Source organism: Lepisosteus oculatus, chromosome 27 (assembly GCF_040954835.1).
Source record: "Lepisosteus oculatus isolate fLepOcu1 chromosome 27, fLepOcu1.hap2, whole genome shotgun sequence".
NCBI lineage: Eukaryota > Metazoa > Chordata > Actinopteri > Semionotiformes > Lepisosteidae > Lepisosteus > Lepisosteus oculatus.
The window spans coordinates 2,532,829-2,551,707 of record NC_090722.1 but is presented as its reverse complement, the minus strand read 5'-3'; the positions used below and the strand labels follow the sequence as shown (position 1 = coordinate 2,551,707).

Sequence of the window (18,879 nt, the reverse complement as noted above, 5' to 3'; positions counted from 1 at the left end):
AGAAGTCATTTTTTATTTACTGGGCAAAATAAAAATGGCTCATATTTCATGAAGATAATTTTTGGTGGGGAGAATTTTTATTTGCACCGGGCAATAAAAATAATAAAACAGAGGGTTTAAAACAATCCAGAGTGTGAGCAGTACTGCAGTATAAATTCCAGAGGTTTAACTCTGGTCTACAAGGAACAGACAGGTAGCAAAAAACAACAGGCAACTCCTGATGCTTTTGTCAAGAAGAAGATGACAAATCGCCAGTTTAATGTAGGAGCTATATCAAAGAAGGACAAGGGAACTAGTTCATTCTGAAACAATTTGTGGTAAATCAAGCTTTACTCGAATAACTGCATTTATTATTTGTATTAGCAATAAAAATAAATATGAAGTAAATCATCATTATTAACTAAAATAAATACATTCATGAAATATGATATTTATAATTGGAATATTGTAATATTTAGCAAATATAAGCACGATTTAAATGTCATTTTTGTATTTAAACCATTTTTAATTATTGAATTTAATAATAAACTGAGCCCTATTGAGTATATGTTATAAGGCATTTTTGAGCACAAATGTGGTTAGGGCAAAGACCTTCTGGAATGCTTGCTTTGCACTGAATGAGGCACTACTGTACTGTATGAAGTTTATGTTCCTACTCAGTGTAATTCATCTCTTCATTTTCAGTATTGCAATTAAGGACAGCTTCACAAAACATCAGCATTATGGGGCAATTTAAGGAAGGGTTTAATAGTATTAAATAATTTATCTAAAGAACTTGAGTGACACATCTCTTAAACATTTAAGTGTATAAAATCTTATGAGACAAAAACATATTCGTTTAGGGGGATTGTATTTTTATCGCCACATTGTACGCATGCATTTTAGATATATACTGTAGTATGTTTGATAATTCTGCAGTAAGTCAAGACCACAGATTTTTTTGCAAAGGCTGGGGTGATTATTTAATATGGTGTAATAGCAGCATAACAGCGTCAAACGATACGGAGCTTTGAACTGTATGAAGCGTTATAACCTTCAGATCTTGAAACCCGAAGCAGCTACCCCCTACAAACACCTAGTTGATGCACATAATACATCTCTCTCATCCTAGCGTTAATCCCACATCAACAGGGTCCGCTTGTCGGCACACCCGTCTCCTTTTGGTGGTTTGAACCAAATCTTTGAGCTGACGTTGCCATTAAATGCGACCGAGAATACTCCAACTGGCATCGCTCCGCCTGCCGTCGGAGGGGGGGGAGAACAAAGTAATGTAGCCAATTCAGAGATGGGGATTATTAGGAGGCCATGATTGATAAGGGCCAATTGGAAATTTGGCCAGGACGCCAGGGTTACACCCCTACTCTTTTCTTCGAGAAACACCCTGGGATTTTTAATGACCACAGAGAGTCAGAACCTCGGGTTTTACGTCTCATCCGAAAGAGGGGATGCACAAAATACATATTCTACAGAATTCAGAGTCCAAAAACATCATTGATCCCTGTGATTACCTTGAAGGCAGCTGGAGTGTTTCTGGGGTCCGGTGCCTTTGTAAAATGAGCCCTGCATAGCCTTGCTTGAACGCTCTTACCACCTGAGGGACATTTTTCATCTGTTAGCTTGGTGGCTTCTGAAGCCGAAAGCAGGGGGAGGTCAGACTTACGGAGAAGACTCTCTCGGGATAGCCCTTGGCTCGCATGTTGGTGTCGTGGACTTGTTTCAGGACCATCCAGGCCTCATCGTGTTTCCCGTTCTGTTGGAGAGAGACAGACAGCCGGACCTGGTTAGCACAGACGCCTGCAGACTGCAGAAACACACGTGTGCTCGCTCTAAGGACATACAAATATTACATCCCAATGAAAGCAAGAGGAATGCTTCCGTTATGTTCTGTCTCACCTGTTGCCTAAACCCAAAGGAAAAGAGCCATTGCCTGCTTTTAGTTTGCATCCAGCTCCCAGCAACCGAACATCACTAATAATTTGTGACGAACATTTCATTTACACTTATAAAGCTGTGTACAGTGTCTTGCAAAAATATTCAGAGCATTTGTAATGTGTCCCGTTTTGTAAAATTACAAAATGATGCATTCATATTTTTAACATCAACTTTTTTTTCAACGCTGGAGCCCTGGGTTCAATTCCTGGGGTGCTGTCTGTGTGGTGTTTGTATGTTCTGCCCTTGTTCACATGTGTTTCCTCCCCCCGTCCAAAGACATGCTGGTGAGTCCAGCAGTTTTGTTTAAATTTGGCCCTGTGTGAGTGCGTATGCCCCATGATAGACTGGTGTCCTGCCCGGGACGTGTCCTGCCTTGCACTCAAAGCTCCTGGGAGAGGCTCTGGGCCACCTTGACCCTGAATTAGACAGGCGATTACTGAAAGTGATGATGATGATGATGATATTTTATTCAAAACCTGAATGCTAAAACTGAAGGCGTCTAATGGTACATTAAAGTAAATGTCAGCAAAAACAAAAGAGAAAAAACTGAAATATGTGGATTGGATAAGTTTTCAGACCCATGAACTCAATATCGGGTGGAAGACCCTCTAGCAGTAATTACAACTGCAATTTGTAAATTATCTACCAATTTTTGCACACCAGCTTGGAGGAATTTGCGCTCATTTTCCTTGCATTCTGTCATTTATTCAAGCATTCCTAAGTTGGTTAGGAATCACTTACGGACGGTAGTATTCAAGTCCTGCCATAAACTGACAAATTTTCAGGAATTTCAATTTTCAATTTTCAAGTTTCAATTTTCAGGAATTTGCCTGGGCTACTGAAATAAAAAGCAACTCCAGTGTGCTTTGGCTTTGTGCTTTGGGTCACTGATCTATTGAAAGGTGAGGTTTTGTCTCAGTCTGAAGCAGGTTTTACTCTAACACTGGATTGAACAGTGCTCTGTTCTGTCTATATCTCCATCAGTTTGACAGCTTCCCAGTCCATGCTGAAAAGAGGCAGAACTATAACATGACTGATGATGCACTGTGGTGGATTTGTGTCAGATGTGACACTTTGAATTTACACCACCAAGTTCCAATTTGTTGCTTGTCTGACAACAAAATCATTTGCGTTTACAGTATATTTGCAGCATGACATTGGTGCTTTATTGTAAACCCCACGCAAGAGTTTGCAACAAAGCCATTCAAGCTCTCCTTGTGGAGATTGTTTTAGGCAAGAACCTTGTCTTACATCTCAGCTCTTGAGTTAAGCGACTCTTTCAAAGTCAATATGAGCATCCTAGATGAATATCTCACCAATTTCCTCCTTGCCTGGCCACTCAGTTTGGAGGTAGCCTTATTTAGGCAGTGTATGGGTGATATAATCCACATTCCACTTCTTAATGACCATCTTTGCAGTAATCAAAGAATTATTCAGTGAATTTGATTTTTGTTATATAATCCTCCTGATCTGTGCTTCTCTATAACTTTATCTCTGAGTTGTTTTGAAAGCTCTGTAGTCTTTGCTTGAAATTCACTACCTGATTGAGGGACTGTATAGATCACTCCCTATCTCAAACTGCTTAAGAGATAAAAATACCTATGGAAGCTGAAATAAAACATAATTGCAGATTTTATGAAGAGTTTGGTTAAGAGCTCAGCTGCATCTATCAATAGGACCTGTATGGTTCAATATATTTACACAGCAATTCTATATAATTACTTTTGTTCTAGATGATTTTACTGTAACTAAAAAAGGCAGTTCTACAGGATCTAGTGTGGAGAGAAATGAATTAATCCCGAGGTATCTTCTAGTCATACTCAAGAAAGTGAGAGAGGTTATTCATCAGCCCTTATTTAGGATATTTCAACTCTAATTTAGAAGGACCTGTACATACAGGTCGCAGAACTGGACATCTCCAAACACCAACTTTTAAAAAAGGAAAGAGAAATCCACCAGGAAACTATAGTTTGGAAATGAGAGCTAAATTATAAGAGTACTTAGAAAGAAGAAGAGCGAGACAACTAACAGATTTTGAAAGTAAAGTCCTGCTTAATTAAAGTATGAATTCTTCAGTCAAGCAACAAAGATAGCAGATGCGACTATTTAGACTTCCAGAGAGCTTTCAGGTTTCATCAGGTCCCTCGTAAAAAGTAGATTCTCTAATTAAAAGCGATAATAATACAAGGAAATAAGTGCACATGGTTTGAGGAGAGGTTAACAAACAAGAGACAGTCTTCTAACTTCTAATTCGACAGACGACAGCGGTGATGGGCACACTACTCCTGATTTATAGTTCTTTAAGTTGTGATATAGCAAGCAAACTAAATCTGCATAAGATACATACAGCAGCAAGGGAAGGAAGGAAAAATTTGTCAAAACAGATTTAGACTAATTAATGAATTGGGGACATACTGTACTTGGCAAATTATATTTAACATTGGGAAGCAGAAAAAGTGATCCGCGCTGGTAGTAGGAATAGACACTAAACATACTAAACATTTTATTGTATTTTGAAAAAATGTAAAGCACGGCAGCAAGACCCCACTTTACACAATATTGTGTTGAGTTTTGGTTACCACATCACAGAAGGACTAGTAATAAGGTCTCCTCCTCTCTGGGGAACATCAGATATGAACATCAGATACGACTACAAGAGCTGAATGGCTTTAGTCTGATATGATTGAGAGGAAATTGGATTCAGGTATATAAGATCCTACAGGATATAGATGTTTAACCCAGGGGATTATGTCCCATTCAGTAGCAATCAATAGTAAAACAAAGACATGGGGTGGAACAGATAATGATCAACTCAATGCAGACTATGTCAAGAACCAGCAATGCCACCCAGGACTCAAGCGCTCAAGTGGAAACTCAGTGAAATCTCTGCATTACAGATTGAAAACAGAAGCCAATTCTTTGCATCAGCGATGGGAAAGGTCTAGAACAAACCACACTGTCTATAGAAAATCCCCTGAATTGCTTAGAAATACCAGGACCAGCTTCACGGATCAATAATCTGAATTAGATTCTACAAACTAAATGAGGAAGATGAGCCATCTGGCGTCCTCTTGTTTCTGATGTTCTCTGTGTCCTTGTAAGATGGAATACTATGAAGGGTCTGCAATGCTGCAGGGATGGAGCAGGGACAAAGTCGAAACGGAAGTTGTTCACTCACCTCCAAAAAGAATCTGGGGCTCTCGGGCATGGTAGTGAGGGCGGCGATGGCGAAGACAGAGGGGAAGGCACAGACCAGCACGAAGACCCGCCAGCTGTGGAACTGGTAAGCCGAGCCCATCTGGAAACTCCAGCCTGGCGGAGGGCAAGAGGGCGGGGCGAGAGAGCGAGGAAAGGAAGGAGAAGGCACGGGGGAGATTGAGGGGAGGAAAGGAGAGAAAGGGAGAAGAGAAGGAGCGAGGAGAGAAATCGAAGTGGATCAGCAGGATCATTCATTAGACCGCTTGCTGGCTGCACACAAATGTAATATTTCTGGTGGCTGGAGAACGGGCAATGAAGACAAATTCTGACTTCCATAACTCAATTTTACAGTCATTGTGGATCCAGGAAGGTTTCCGTTCCAGGCACTCGTAGAGGTATATCTTCATTCTCAGAGCAGACGAGAAGAGATTCACTTTGCTGCTTTCCAACAGGAAATGGCCACATAGCTTCTCTGAAGCTGTGGTTACAGGTCACACAGACCAGGGTTTTCTCTCGAAAAGGATATTAAAAACAGAAAGTGAATGAAATACATTCCGAATTTGATCTGAATATTGGAGCTGATGCCGTTAATGTTGGGGAAGCTTATGGCATTAGGTTTGTCCCAGGCAACAACTCACCTGAGTGTGTATTATCTGAGTATAATACAGATATGAGCCTGAGGCGTTTAGAATTGTTCAGCAATATGGTGGACTGATCAGGGAGCAACAGTTGTAACTAGCAGGCTGTGGGCTTGATCCCTTTGGGGGGCACTTGAGTGTCCCTTGAGAAAGGTTCTTTCTCTTTCTCACGTTGCTTCAGTAAAACCCTTTTCCATCTTCCCCCAGGTTTGGACAAAGGTGTCAACTGAAATAATTCTCAAGTTCTCTTCCCAACGGTAGAGCGTGAACGCAGAGGGCAACAGCCGTGAGCAGATCTGAGCCTCGGAGTTGCTCTACGAGGCTAAAGGCCCCTGAGAATTTACAGGCGGACAAGGCGGGGGAGGTGGATTAACGCCAGGTGAAATTCACACAGAGGGAAGAATGTCTCACCATAGTGGGGGATGATGGCCCAGGCCATGGCAGACGCGTAGATGCCCCCGATCATCCAGAACATGCACAGCCAGCTGAGGTGCTCCCCTCTCTTCTCCTGGGCCAGGAACTCCGAGTAGTAGGAGAACACGATGGGAATAGAGCCTCCGATCCTGCAGGAGAGACACGGACCTCTCGTTCGTCCACCTTGTCATGCGTTTCATCTTTTAGTGCTCTGCTCGCTCAACAGGACACGTTCGGCCCCCGGCTGCCATCACCCCCCCCCCCGGGCACTGAACCCAGCAGGCCCCGGCCGAGAGAGAGTCCCTTACCCGACCCCGGAGAGCAGGCGGCAGAGCAGGAAGGTGCTGTAGCCCTGGACGAAGGACGAGAAGAAGGCGAAGACACTGTTGATGGAGAGGGAGATGAGCAGACACTGCCGGCGCCCGATCCTGTCCGCCAGGCCGCCCCACAGGAAGGCTCCCACCATCATTCCCAGATAGACGATCAGCCCTGGGTTGGCACACAGACATCGCCTTCAGCCAAGGACCAAAAACACGCTAACTGACCCAAATATCACAACCCCCCACTCCAGCAAGTGGATTGTCTCAGTCTAGACAAAGCATGACTGGTGTTGAATTTCCAGCCAAAGTCAAAGATCTCCATCCTGGAAGGTGTAGATCACTGTGTCATGTCACACACCATTAACCAACATTCTTTCCCAACTGTCCTTACTGTTCACAAAGGCCACAATGTTGTCCAATGAGGGGTACCTAATATTTTGGCCTCTGAGTGTAGAAATATATGCGATGGCAGATACAAACGCTAGAGACACTGGAGGCTGGGGTATTAAAATACTGTGTTTCAGATCAGGGGATCTTCAGTACATCTTAATAACCACTGCCACTTATTTAGAAAATCTGTCTCTCCTGACATGAGGATCCAGTGTGTGGGACGTCACTAGATAATATATTTACATAGCTGTGCCTTTATCTAGCTTGATAATAAGTGCCTGGTTTGACAGGAGGGCCATTCGGGATCATCAGACTAGAACACTTCAGAATTTTATAGAGATGACCTGTAGCTACTGTAGGTGCACCTAGGTAGACAAAATATAAGGATGAAAAGCAGTTTAATAGGGATTATTTTAAGCAACAGAGCACGAGACAGGTGTGTGTGAATTACAACAAACCATCCAAAATGAGCACTGGATTCTTCCCGAAACCTCTGTACAGAGCACTGAAGGAACTTTTACTATGTTCATAGAAAGAAGAAGTATTTTAAGATATTTGTCTTTTAAGATTTTGTCTTTTGTAAATCCTCCAGTCAGGATGCATTATGGTGTGTGACTGAAAGTCAGTTCCTTGATCACAAGGTCTGAGTGTTTTAGGTTGTTCAAGGCCAGGTGTCAAGGGGGAAAAAGACTGAATAAGAACTGTATGACTCACCCCTTCTGTAAACAGCTGAAAGGGTTTGTGTTTTGTGTGCTGGTGCTGCTGTACAATATTTATCTTTGAAAATGGCACCTGTTTATTTTTCGACCACCAGATGATTCACCGAAAATTAAGAGTAGTCATTTTGCCAAGACCTTGTTTACCATTACCTGAAAATTGGGTGTATGATTATTTATTATTGATTCATTTGCTTCCAGGTGGGGAAATATTTATCATTGGTCATAAATCATATCATATCTTCAAAGGGCATGCCATTGTATTCTGAAAAAACAATCAGGGCTTTGGTTAGCATTTAAAATGTTACAAATCAGAGAGTAATAAATGCCCTCCTACAGGCTATGCGAGAGATACAGTACCATCATAGAACTGATATAGTGTTAGAAGTTGTACTTTAACCTCTTCATAATTGTGTGGTTTGTGATTGTCATCTTTAAAATATAAAGGAACAAGTAATAGGTTTATTCCATGCTGAAAAAATGAAAAAGAAAACACAACGTTTCGGCCGTGGAGCCTTCTTCAGGTGTGAGAGAGACAGGGCAGTAGGCAAAGATAAAGTAGCGGGAGAACAAAGGCTGGGAGGGAGGAGGAGTGAGAGGCGGGAGCAGGGGACAGACAGAGAGGCCAATCAAGAGGTATGAAGTCAGGATAGGTGTAGAGAGGTGTGAAATGAAACTTCCAATGAATGGAGAAAATTTCAAAGAAGAGTAGTCTGTCGTTAAGAGAAGGGGGAATGTGTGATCCTAGCTGCAGGATAAGTTTGGTTTCGGTAATCTTTCTGATGTATGAGTTCGGAATACCGTCTTTGAGAACACAGACGGAGAGATTAGAGTTGTCATGGCCGTCAGAGGTGTATTTTAAAATATAAAAGCTCTGGCACACATACAGTATTTCATTGTTTTCATAAAGCAGACAATACAATCCAGTGTTGAGGATGAGAACTTCCTGCCTCATAACACAGAGGCAGGAAGAGTCCATCTGAAGCGTATCTGAGGAGATCGTGAAGGGCGAGGACACCAGTATCCAACATCCTGAAAGGAATTACAAAGGTCAACCCGAAGGACCACTTCAGCATCATCAATGAAAAATGAACCCAGGCACACAAGCATATTAAGGGCATATAAAGGATGCACTGATTTATATAGTCTGCGCAGGGGTATCGAGAACAAACTGACATATTTGTGGAGAAGAAGCAAATCGAGAATAATCTGGGACAAGTGAACCATTTCTCTCAGACTTTTAAGATGTGTTCAAGACACCCACAAGCCCTGCTGGGCTGTGCCTAGCCAGCACTGGGTTTGGGGATCCCTTTCTATGACGATACCCTGGCCGCAGGAAGTTCTAGGGTTCTAGTTTGTGATGCAGTTTAGCTCCTAATTGCCTAGTCTAACTGATTGTTTAATTAGACTACTTCCTGCATTCTGTGCCTAGTTTCAAAACTACAGTAGTGGTTTATAAAGCCAACGTCCTGTACTAACATAAGCTGTCTAAAGTACTTCTTCTAGCCGAAGTCCCCAGAACAAGGACTGGGAGCTCATCTTGTGTTTGTAGGATCTAACGTTTAAAAATGTCTGTGATTGAAACGTGTGTCTGCAAGGCTCACACAATCCAAGGACTCATCCGGTGAACAGAGCAGCAAAAAACAAGGGCGATTCACATCCTGCATTTCCTGACATTTCCTAATAGTCAGGACTATTGCTGCACCTTTCACCATTTTCAAATGAGACCACATGAGGCGACATCATCTGTGGAATGGGCTACCTCAAATCCCAGATAATTGTCCACCACCGTCTGTGTGTGTGGGTGATCTAGAAGACCATGCCTGTGGCCTCTCTTGATGGAGTGTTTTCCTTTTGCAATGCATGATTGAAAGGAAGCACTAATTGATTGAAAGGGACACCTGGCAAAGCATCCCTCCATCAGTCAGTGTGATCTCTCTTGTGATGAATTTGGAGTTCACAGCGAGTGAGATATCAAGTGATTAATACTTAAGGTGTGCCAGAGAATCACCCACAATCCTCACTACTTATTGTACTGGCCATAGGTTGATTAAAAAAAAATAGATAACCAGTAAAATCCAAAAACACATGCTGATTGCATTTTCATTTAAAGGTTTTGTTGACAAAGTCCCTGTTTATTGCTCTTATAGGATGGTACAGTCCTTTCCAAAGCTTAAGAGCTCAGCTTTTGTGAAGTACAGAGAGTCTGCTGTAGAACAAAGTAGGATCTGTTGGATGACAGTGCTGCAGTGGTGAGTTTCCCTCCAGATCGTTGTGCGAAGGTGACTGAGGAAATGAGAGGCAGCCATCAGAGCAGGACACTCAAGTCACCTTCTTCAACAATAGGACTCGGGAGGCAGAAGAAAGGGAGATGATAAAAAGGCCAGATAAGCCTCCCATCTCTGCAATGCAGACTTCATTCACATGCCTCAGACTGAGCCGTCACACGGTAAAGAACCTTGACAACGTCATATCGATGGATACCGAGCGACCGTCACAGTTCTTGCGCAGTGCAGACCTCTGCTCTGCATTCTCCAAGTTCTAATCCTGCAACAATATGAAGCCTAGTTTCCACAACTAGGCACAAAAGGGAGAAGAATATTCGTTTTCTATATCATCACCAATTTGTGCTAGATTTGTGCCAGGAAATGGGGTTTCAGTGGCTTTCAGAAAGTAGTGAGGGAACTCTAGCTGATCCCATCTTTCCAACACTGTAAACGTGCTCCTGTGCCAACCTATACCAACCTGCAGGGCCATTCAGCACTTGGCACGCAAGCTCCTGGCTGGCAAGAGAGGCAGCCCCAGTTGGAGAAGTTGCACATCTTGCATTAACATCACGGCAAGGTGTAGGAGCTGCTGTTGGCCAGAAAACCACGAGAGTCCAGGCTGACTGATCTGTCACGACCATGGACAGAAGTCTGTGTCGGGTCTTGTAATAGACCCTATGTGATGCAGTAAGAGCTGGAGGAAACAGGAGGCATTGTATGGGAGAACACACAGGGGTTTAATAGTGCACAAAATAAGAGTGACAGTCCGTGAGAAAGTGAACAGGGGAGAATGGCATCCAATTCCAAACAGGTCCAAAGGCAGGGCAGAGCTCAGTCCTGGAGTCCATCAACAAGTTATCCATCCTGGGACGCGACAAGGTTAAAATCCCCGTGAAGGGGGAAAACACGAACACGGGCAAAACATGGAGGTCCAAGGGTGACGAGGGCGAGGTCCTCCAGACGGGAGGTGTCGGGAATGAGGCCTATGCCCTCAGGAGACGGACGTAGGGTTTCCTGGTGCTAGGCGGGCCTCGTGACATCTTTACCCTAATGATGAGCCCCGAGGACTGGAGGAGCTAGTCTTTAAATATGACGCATAACAGGGTACACCTGGGGAGTTTAGCAACAATCACAGGACCAATAGTGGAGTATTGGAGTAACCCTCTAGGGGAGGGACGTTGGGCGAGCACTGTCTCAGCAGTGGTCTGCCACTTGGGGATTCCCAGTCAAAGCCAACTACTGCTACTACTTTTACTGGTGGAATCCTCTCTTCTACATCAGCCTCCTAGGCCTCTACCTGTTACTAGGGCGTCCAGTAATACATGACACCCATAGCTCCGAAGACCTTCTTACTGTTATAAATGGGAAGTCAAAGGTAGCGTCTGGTCCAGATTCATACCAAATCTGTTCGGCTGTTGTCAAACAGCCTGTTGTTCTTTAGGGACCAGCAGATCTGTAAACACCGCCTGTTGGTCTCTTCAGCTCCACACTTCCACATGGCGCTCTGTGCCAGGGTGTTGTGATGCTATCACAGGGTGGTGGTGAGCACTCCTGCTTCACAGCTCCAGGGTCCTAGGCTTATTTCCAGTTTGGGATTCCTGTCCATGTGGAATGTGCACACTCTCCCTGTGTTTCGCCATCTTCCCTACCTCTCCCAAAGAAACGTAGATTTGTTTTGACTGGTTACTCTAAACTGTCCCTTTCGTAGGTGGGATGGAGGGTTACATTCAAGGAAGGAGTTTGTTTCAGTACAACCAGTATCGGTTATACTGGATATAAGACTACAGAGAAAACAGAACCATAGTAGCATGCTGGGATAAATGGCCTCTCATTTGTGTCCTTTCCGATATTAAAACTAAGTGGTTCAGGTATTGTTAGGAAAACCCCATGTAGACTTCTAATTCCGCACAGTGCAGTACACACAGTGTGGCACGCACGTGTATATATGACTTTGACAAAAGAGCTGGCGTTTTCTACCACTGCCAAGTCATTTCACACATTCAGATTGTCACTGAAACGTACAGGGTGCTGTGCAGCATATGGAGAATTTGTAGTGCATGCTGATCGCTTTGTGAGGATTGCTTTCATAAACACTACCAAATGCCAAGTGATTGTATCACACAGAGTGCTGAAAAATTGTAGCTGGAAGTGAAAAACCAGCTACTTCAGTGTGAAGAGTTAATTCCTCGGTTCACACATAGCTGGAAGACAGGGTGGGGTTTTGTCAATTTAGCAGTGTCCTTTGCTTTATAACCTGCCCAGTTCTGGTCTCAGACAGCTTGGTTTCTGCCAAGTGACTTTACAAAACAGGTGAAGAGGACAAAGTCGCCAGTGAAGTGCTCCATTGAACTGCCTTTAGACATGAGAACTACAGTAGTGGTGGTCCTGTGGCTCAGGATCTGCGCCTGTGGCTAGAAGGTTGCTGGTTCAAACCCTGTGGCTGGCAGAGGAATCCTACTGCATTGGGCCCCTGAGCAAGGCCCTTAACCCCAACTGCTCCAGGGGTGCTGTATAAATGGCTGACCCTGCGCTCTGACCCCCAGCTTCTCTCCCTGCCTGTGTGTCTCATGGAGATAAAGCTGGGGTCTGTGAAACCAAAATATCCTAATGCAAGAAATTGTATATGGCCAATAAAGTCATCTTATCTTATCTTATAATGTGAGCTGAAGACCTGCCGGACTACAGCGTGTCCTGTGAGGGACCAGCGTCCTGTCCAGCGCAGGGCGCGTTCCGGTTTGTGCCTGATAGATGCCGGGATAGACTCCAGCAACCCCACGACCCTGAATTGGATGAAGAGGTTAGAAGATGGACGGACGGAAAACGACTGCAGTTTACTCTGTAAATCCACCAAAAACCAGAGATAAGATATCGAACGGCCTAACCAACCCCCTTCCATCCATTCTCGAACTGCTTCGTTTAAATGCAGGCTTGCAGTGCAGCCGGAGCCTATCCCAGCAAACCCTCACCGACAGATTAGATCTAAAACACGTTGCAGAAGAGGTTCTGTGTCTTGTGTTTGGGTTTACAGGCTCAAGCAAGCTGTCAGCGAATGTGCCATTTTGAAATTTTCTTGCTAGTAAGTGTCCCAAGCTCAAATGTCCATAACATTTCCTGTCTGTATTCCAGGGTCGTGCCAGACTGCCGATTGGCAGGAGATGGAATGGGATGCTCCAAGAATAGCGGCCCAGGAGAGATCTCCAGACAGCAGGGCCGACAGTGTAGCAGTTAACAGAAGACTATGCAAGGGGCCTGTGAGCTTCAGCGAAGTGACAGAACTGATGCCTCAGGGCAGGCAGGGCTGTGGACCGACAGGAGAGCGGAGGGGCTGCCCCCCCTTTCTGCAAGAATGCGTCAAAGCACTGCACGCTGACTGTCAGAAACAAGAGGCAGAGGCACAGACACCGCCTGCCCGAATCTGCAGAGGATATTTTGGTTATGATTCTTCTTTTGCTGCTATCAATGCTGTGTGAAAACTTCCATTTTTAATTCTCTCCTCTCTCTCTCTCTCTTTCTGTCACGCTCTTGCTCTGAATTTCTCTCCCTCACTCCCTTTCTCACATTTTTCTCGGCTGCTGTCTGCCAGCTCCTCTCTGACTCGTTTGGTCTCGTCCTCTCCTCAATTCTGTCCACAGCTGCTCCACTGGCGGGGATGGGAGCTGCAGGTCCTGCTGCGGGGAATTCAGGGCGAAACAGCAGGAATACAGTGCCCTAAAATAGTCTTTTTCTGTCTCTTGCATATGTAAATATTTCCCTACTTGTTCATCACCTTCTTTCCTTTTTTAGTGTTATGAAATTGCAACCATTTCCTAGAGGAAAAATAAACAGTAGAACGGACTGTGACAAGCGAGCTGCATTCTGTTTTAAAATCCACAAGCATCTGTTAAGGCTACGACAGACCATCTACTAGAGAATGCAAAAAGCAAATGACTGTACAGGGAGAGCAGCACTAGGACGTGGAAATACAAAAAAAAGATTTTGAAAAATTTGAACTCTCCCTGTCTCTCACTCTCCCTGTTTTTCTTTCACGGTCTCTTGTTTCTCTCTCCCAGTCTCCCCCTCTCTCTCTCTCTCTCTCGCTGTCTCTCTCTCCCTCCCCCCTCTCCATCTCTCTTCTCTCGTCTCTCACTCTTCTATTTCAAGACTCTCGAATGTGAGTCATGGCACAACAGCTGAAATCACGTACAGCTCAGCTACGCACAAAGAGAGTTTGTTCACACTGTAATTGTGATCTCCATTATAAGTGACTATAAAAATATATAAACATGGTATTAAAGATATTACAAACAGGTAGAAAAATGAGTAAGGTTAGGGATATGGTTCAGTCTATGGTCAGGACTACATTAGCATTTTTATTAGTAACATCCCATTATTTTACAGTAGAAGTGATTATCAAATCCTTTATAAAATGTTTCCAAATGCCATACAATCCATAGTGTGACTGAGAAGGCTCAGTCCTTTCAATATACTGCACTTCATTCCTCTCATGTGCCCAGAAATAGTGATGACGATAAAGCTCAGCCCATTGCTTTGGTTGTGTTCATTTGTTGTGCACTTGAAACACTGCAAATCTTGGAAAACCGTAAAGCAGATCAAGCTATTGGTTGTCTTATTTTCATTCTATAGAAATGTCTCAAAATATAATATGAAACTGTTAACGTTTAACATAATGTGAATGTCAATGTCTTGTAATATACGTGTTGGGCGGCACTGGGGTGCAGTAGTCAACACAGGGCCCTGGGTTCAATGGAGTTTGTATGTTCTCCCTGTGTACAGTATGTGTGGGTTTCTTCTAGATTCCTGCCACAAGCCAGAGACATGCTGGTGGGCTAGCTGGCCCTGGAGCGAGTGGGTACAGTCTACAGTATATGTAAATATTTTATGACATGTCTTTGTTGTAAATGTCTGTAAAATGTCTGTAGAGTTTATTTGACTTTTATTTTTTGTTTTGTTTCATGTGAATTTTTATTTGCTTTGGCAACCCTGATTGTACCCATCGGTCATGCTAATAAAGCACCTTGAATTGAATTGAATTGAATTGTGTGCTTATTTGTGTGTGCCCTGCAATGGACTGGTGTCCTGTCCAGGGTGTACCCCACCTTGTATCCATTGCTTGCTGGGATAGGCTCTGGCTCCCCAGTGACCCTCAATTGTGGATAGAGAGTGGACAGAAAAGGGATGGTTGAATATAACTGTTAATTTGTTCATTATAACCAAATAACACCTCTCTTTTATGAAATGTTGATACAGATTCATGCAACTTAGGACGAAGCATTTCTTTGAGGTGCCAAGAAGAGCTTGCATCTCTGGGATGCAGGTTTGGGATCTGGATAAAGGTACACTTCTCCAATTTTTGCATTTGCATTCTAGAGTTTCAGGGAGCAGACTCACTCTCCTCTCTCTCCTCTGTGCTACATTTGGTCCATATTTCAGGGGACACGTGTGGACTTAAGAAGGCTTTGATTCTGGAAATCCCAATCACTGTAAGTAATTTTTAAAGAATAATTGGTCCAAGTCAAACACTTAATAGGAAAAAAAGAAGCTTGTTTGAGATGGAATGGCTCATTTGAAAATCAAAAGCAGTGTCAGTGTTCATGTAGGCTGGGACTGTACTGAGCCCCAGAACCCAGCTGCACAGCATACATAATGAGGGCACTCTAGCATGAATCAGATGTGTTGCATAACAGGGTCTGACATCACAGCTGGAGAGCTCTGCTTGCTAGAGACCAAGAATAAGAGAACTGAGCCATGACAAAGCATGGATCACTGGCGTTGGTGCTGATGTCACAGACAAAACCCCAAACGTGCACAGAAACCCCCCAGTGGATTTATTCAGAATGAACAGTTGACCACCAGCCGGAGGGAACGGTTGAAAATTAAATTGAAGTGCATTTAAAACAGAGAACAAACTGTACACAAGGGGTGGGGGTGTGTGGAACAAGCTAGCATGTTGATAACGTCAGTATCCTGATTTCTTTCAGCAAACAGCTGAAATCAATTAGCTTTTAACTACCAAATGGGCAAAATGGGTAGAATGTCCTCTTCTGTTCTGATGAAACCTGAGAATCCCACTCATATACATGCATTCACAAACTGGCACAGTACACTAAAACACACTATCTCCATGTGTCTGCTAAAACACCCTGCAGGATGACCTGTATACACAATTCCAGTGCTAATTCTAATCTGAGTGGAAGCCTTTCAGATTGTTAAATCACATATCTAGGCATCACTGTGTGTTTAGTATCCAGAATGCTTACAATTGAAAAATAATTGCACTGCATTTGATCAGTCAAAGGGTGCACTTTGTGCATTTTTATTTTGTGCATTCATTACTTTTTGTGATCTGCAATGCAGAGTTTAAAAAGTATAAATTGAACGTAATGAGGCAAAACACATCAGATGTATTTAGACATTAAAAAGTCCAGTTCTTCTGAAGTCAAAAGCAGTCTGCAGTTAAGAGCTTCATCACGCTCAAGAGAAATGTGTTGCTTCAGAAAAGAATTATTCACAATATACTGTATGGTCTTAGCACACCATTACATGGTGCCTGTCAAACCTCTGGGTACAGATCCTCCCTTTCCCAAGTCACAGTGAAACAGTCTCCACCTTTGTCTGGTACCTACTGACCACTTGGCACTGCTACTCTTGTGTTCAACACTAGTGAACTGAATTCAGTTGTCTTTTCCCTTCTTCTCACTGTATTTCTGCTGGGCACCCAGAATAATGTAGCACCATACGTTAATACTTCCTCATCCATACCATTCTCATTGGCACCCATCCAGCTGAATTACGTCATTAAGTGCGAATGAAGGAACCATGTGACCTTTTTGAACTGGAGTGATCCATCACTATCATCTCTATCTATATATAATATTACAGCCCTAAAACTGCTATTTTTTAGAAGTTATAGCAAAATTATAGCACAGACTATGTTTTCTGACAGCAGTGAGAATGCAATATGCCCTGAAAACAAAGGTTTAAGAAATGACAGGATGAGAATCTCACATAATTTGTCAACCAAATAAGCTACAATATACATGCCAAATGGCCACCTTTACAAGTAACGGAGACATACAGGGTATACATTAAGATGTATTGAGATTCAGAAGGCTTTTGATGCTGTTCCTTAACAGAGAGTACAGTTAAGGGGTGGAAGCGCAAATGAGGGTGATGTAATTAGTGGAGTAACACAGGGAGGGGTCTGTACTAGGACTTCTGCCTTTCTTCATTTATATCAGTGATGTAGACTCTGCTCTAGTTAGTGAGCTAGCCAGGTCTCAGGTCTGCAAATGATACAAAATTGCAGGAGCAGCCAATGAAATTGAAAAAATCATGTGCGGCTGATTTGAGATCAAATTCAAGACTAATCAAGACTAAGGGAAAAAGACAAATCCACTTGCCAAAAAAGTCAATTCATTTGTCCTAGATATCCAAGTTGTCAGCTTTTCAGTACATTGCTCAGTGCTAACACTTCATTTTTGGAACACTCTTCCTTAATAATACATTAGAGAATCTTGCCTTAAAATGCACCTGTTCTTAAAGTCCTGTAACTTCCTTCTTTAGTTTCTCAGCTATACAGTTATACATGGCTGTATTGTACTTCTTCATATGTGCAATTTATGTAAAGTGCCTTGAGAATGCAACGGGGTTGAAGGGCACTATATTAAAATAACATTGATTGATTGCTTCAATTACTGACTAACTGGTTGATTGAATGATTGACTGGTTGATTGATTGAATTAATTAATTCATGACTGGTTGATCGATTGAATGAATGACTGGTTGATTGAATGATTGAATGAATTAATGACTGATTGATTGAATGAATGACTGGCCGATTGGTTGATTGAATGAATGAATGACTGGTTGACTGATTGACGGATTAATTGATTGACTGATTGGTTAATTGAATGAATGAATGAATGAATGACTGGTTGATTAATTGATGGATTGATTGCTGATCGACTACTCACCTAGCATTCCCTTGTTGGGCTCGGAGAGACACATGTCCTTCTCGGCGCTGGGCAGCACAAAGCCCACCACAAAGATCTCCACTCCGTCCGCCATCAGCGCCAGCCCCAGCACGAAGTAGAGCGTCCACTGGAAGCGGCCGTGCCCACACTCCTGCAGGATGGTCTCATACTGCTGCGCCAGCTCCTCCCGGTCCTTGCGCCTCTCGCCAGCCAGCTCCCCGAAATCCCGGAACTGGGCACCCGTCGCCGCCAAGCCCTCGGCCTGAGGCCCCCCCAGGCCGTCCGCCTTCCCCGACTCTGCCCGCGGGATGCCCTGGTACTCGCCCTCATAGATCTCGTCGTCCTCGTCGTGGCCCTCGGTGGAGTCGCTGTTCGCCCCCTCGTCCTCGTTGTGCCGGCTGTCGCTGCGGTAGTAGCCGTCCTGGGGCTGGGGGTAGTCGTCGTCATCGTCTTCCTCAAAGCGGGAGTAGGAGCGCTTCGTGTACTCGTCCGCCACCTTGTCCACGCTCCGGCCCACCTTCTTGGCCGCCTGCCGTTTCACCTCCTTGGCGATGTCCTTGGCACCTCGGATGAAGGCTGTTCGGTCTCTATACCCATCATCCATGTTGGCAAAAATAGCGGGGCAACAAAACGCACCTGGAAATTCTTGACCTTTTTCAGGGAAGCCCAAAAGGCATGCAGATAGTCAGAAGGGATCTTCCTGGAAGTCTCCTCTTCTAGCAAGAGCCGATGTGCGCTAGTGGGTTCAGCACCACGGACAGCTCCCTCTCCCCAGTCAGCACCAGGAACGGCGGACAGCACCTTTGCCAAGCTGAGATTCTGGTGGGGAGGGAAGAAAAGATCAGGTCTTTGTTACACAGAAGAAACACGGTTGTAAAATGTTTTTTTTTAAAACAAAAGACAACCTACTTTGTTGGCTCTGATGTAAGAAACACATTCTGCGTCTTTATTCATTCAAAAACGCAACTGATCGGCATCAGATTTGGATCACAGATGCAGATGGACAGGGGAAAGGCTTTCTAAAACACATT

At 43.8% G+C, this 18,879-nt stretch overlaps 1 protein-coding gene across 2 annotated transcripts in view; it reads right to left on the bottom strand.

The window, feature by feature from the left end:
* Nucleotides 1-18,879, bottom strand: part of sv2a (synaptic vesicle glycoprotein 2A) — an 81,461-nt gene that overhangs the window by 22,573 nt on the left and 40,009 nt on the right. For both annotated transcript variants that reach the window (XM_015336673.2, XM_006641778.3), the window contains 5 exons: nt 17,849-18,667; nt 6,491-6,671; nt 6,180-6,331; nt 5,111-5,244; nt 1,661-1,750 (listed from right to left, as the gene is read on the bottom strand). In XM_015336673.2, coding sequence (XP_015192159.1) covers nt 1,661-1,750; nt 5,111-5,244; nt 6,180-6,331; nt 6,491-6,671; nt 17,849-18,452 — 1,161 coding nt within the window. In that variant the 5' untranslated portion in view covers nt 18,453-18,667. The remainder of the gene's footprint in view (nt 1-1,660; nt 1,751-5,110; nt 5,245-6,179; nt 6,332-6,490; nt 6,672-17,848; nt 18,668-18,879) is intronic.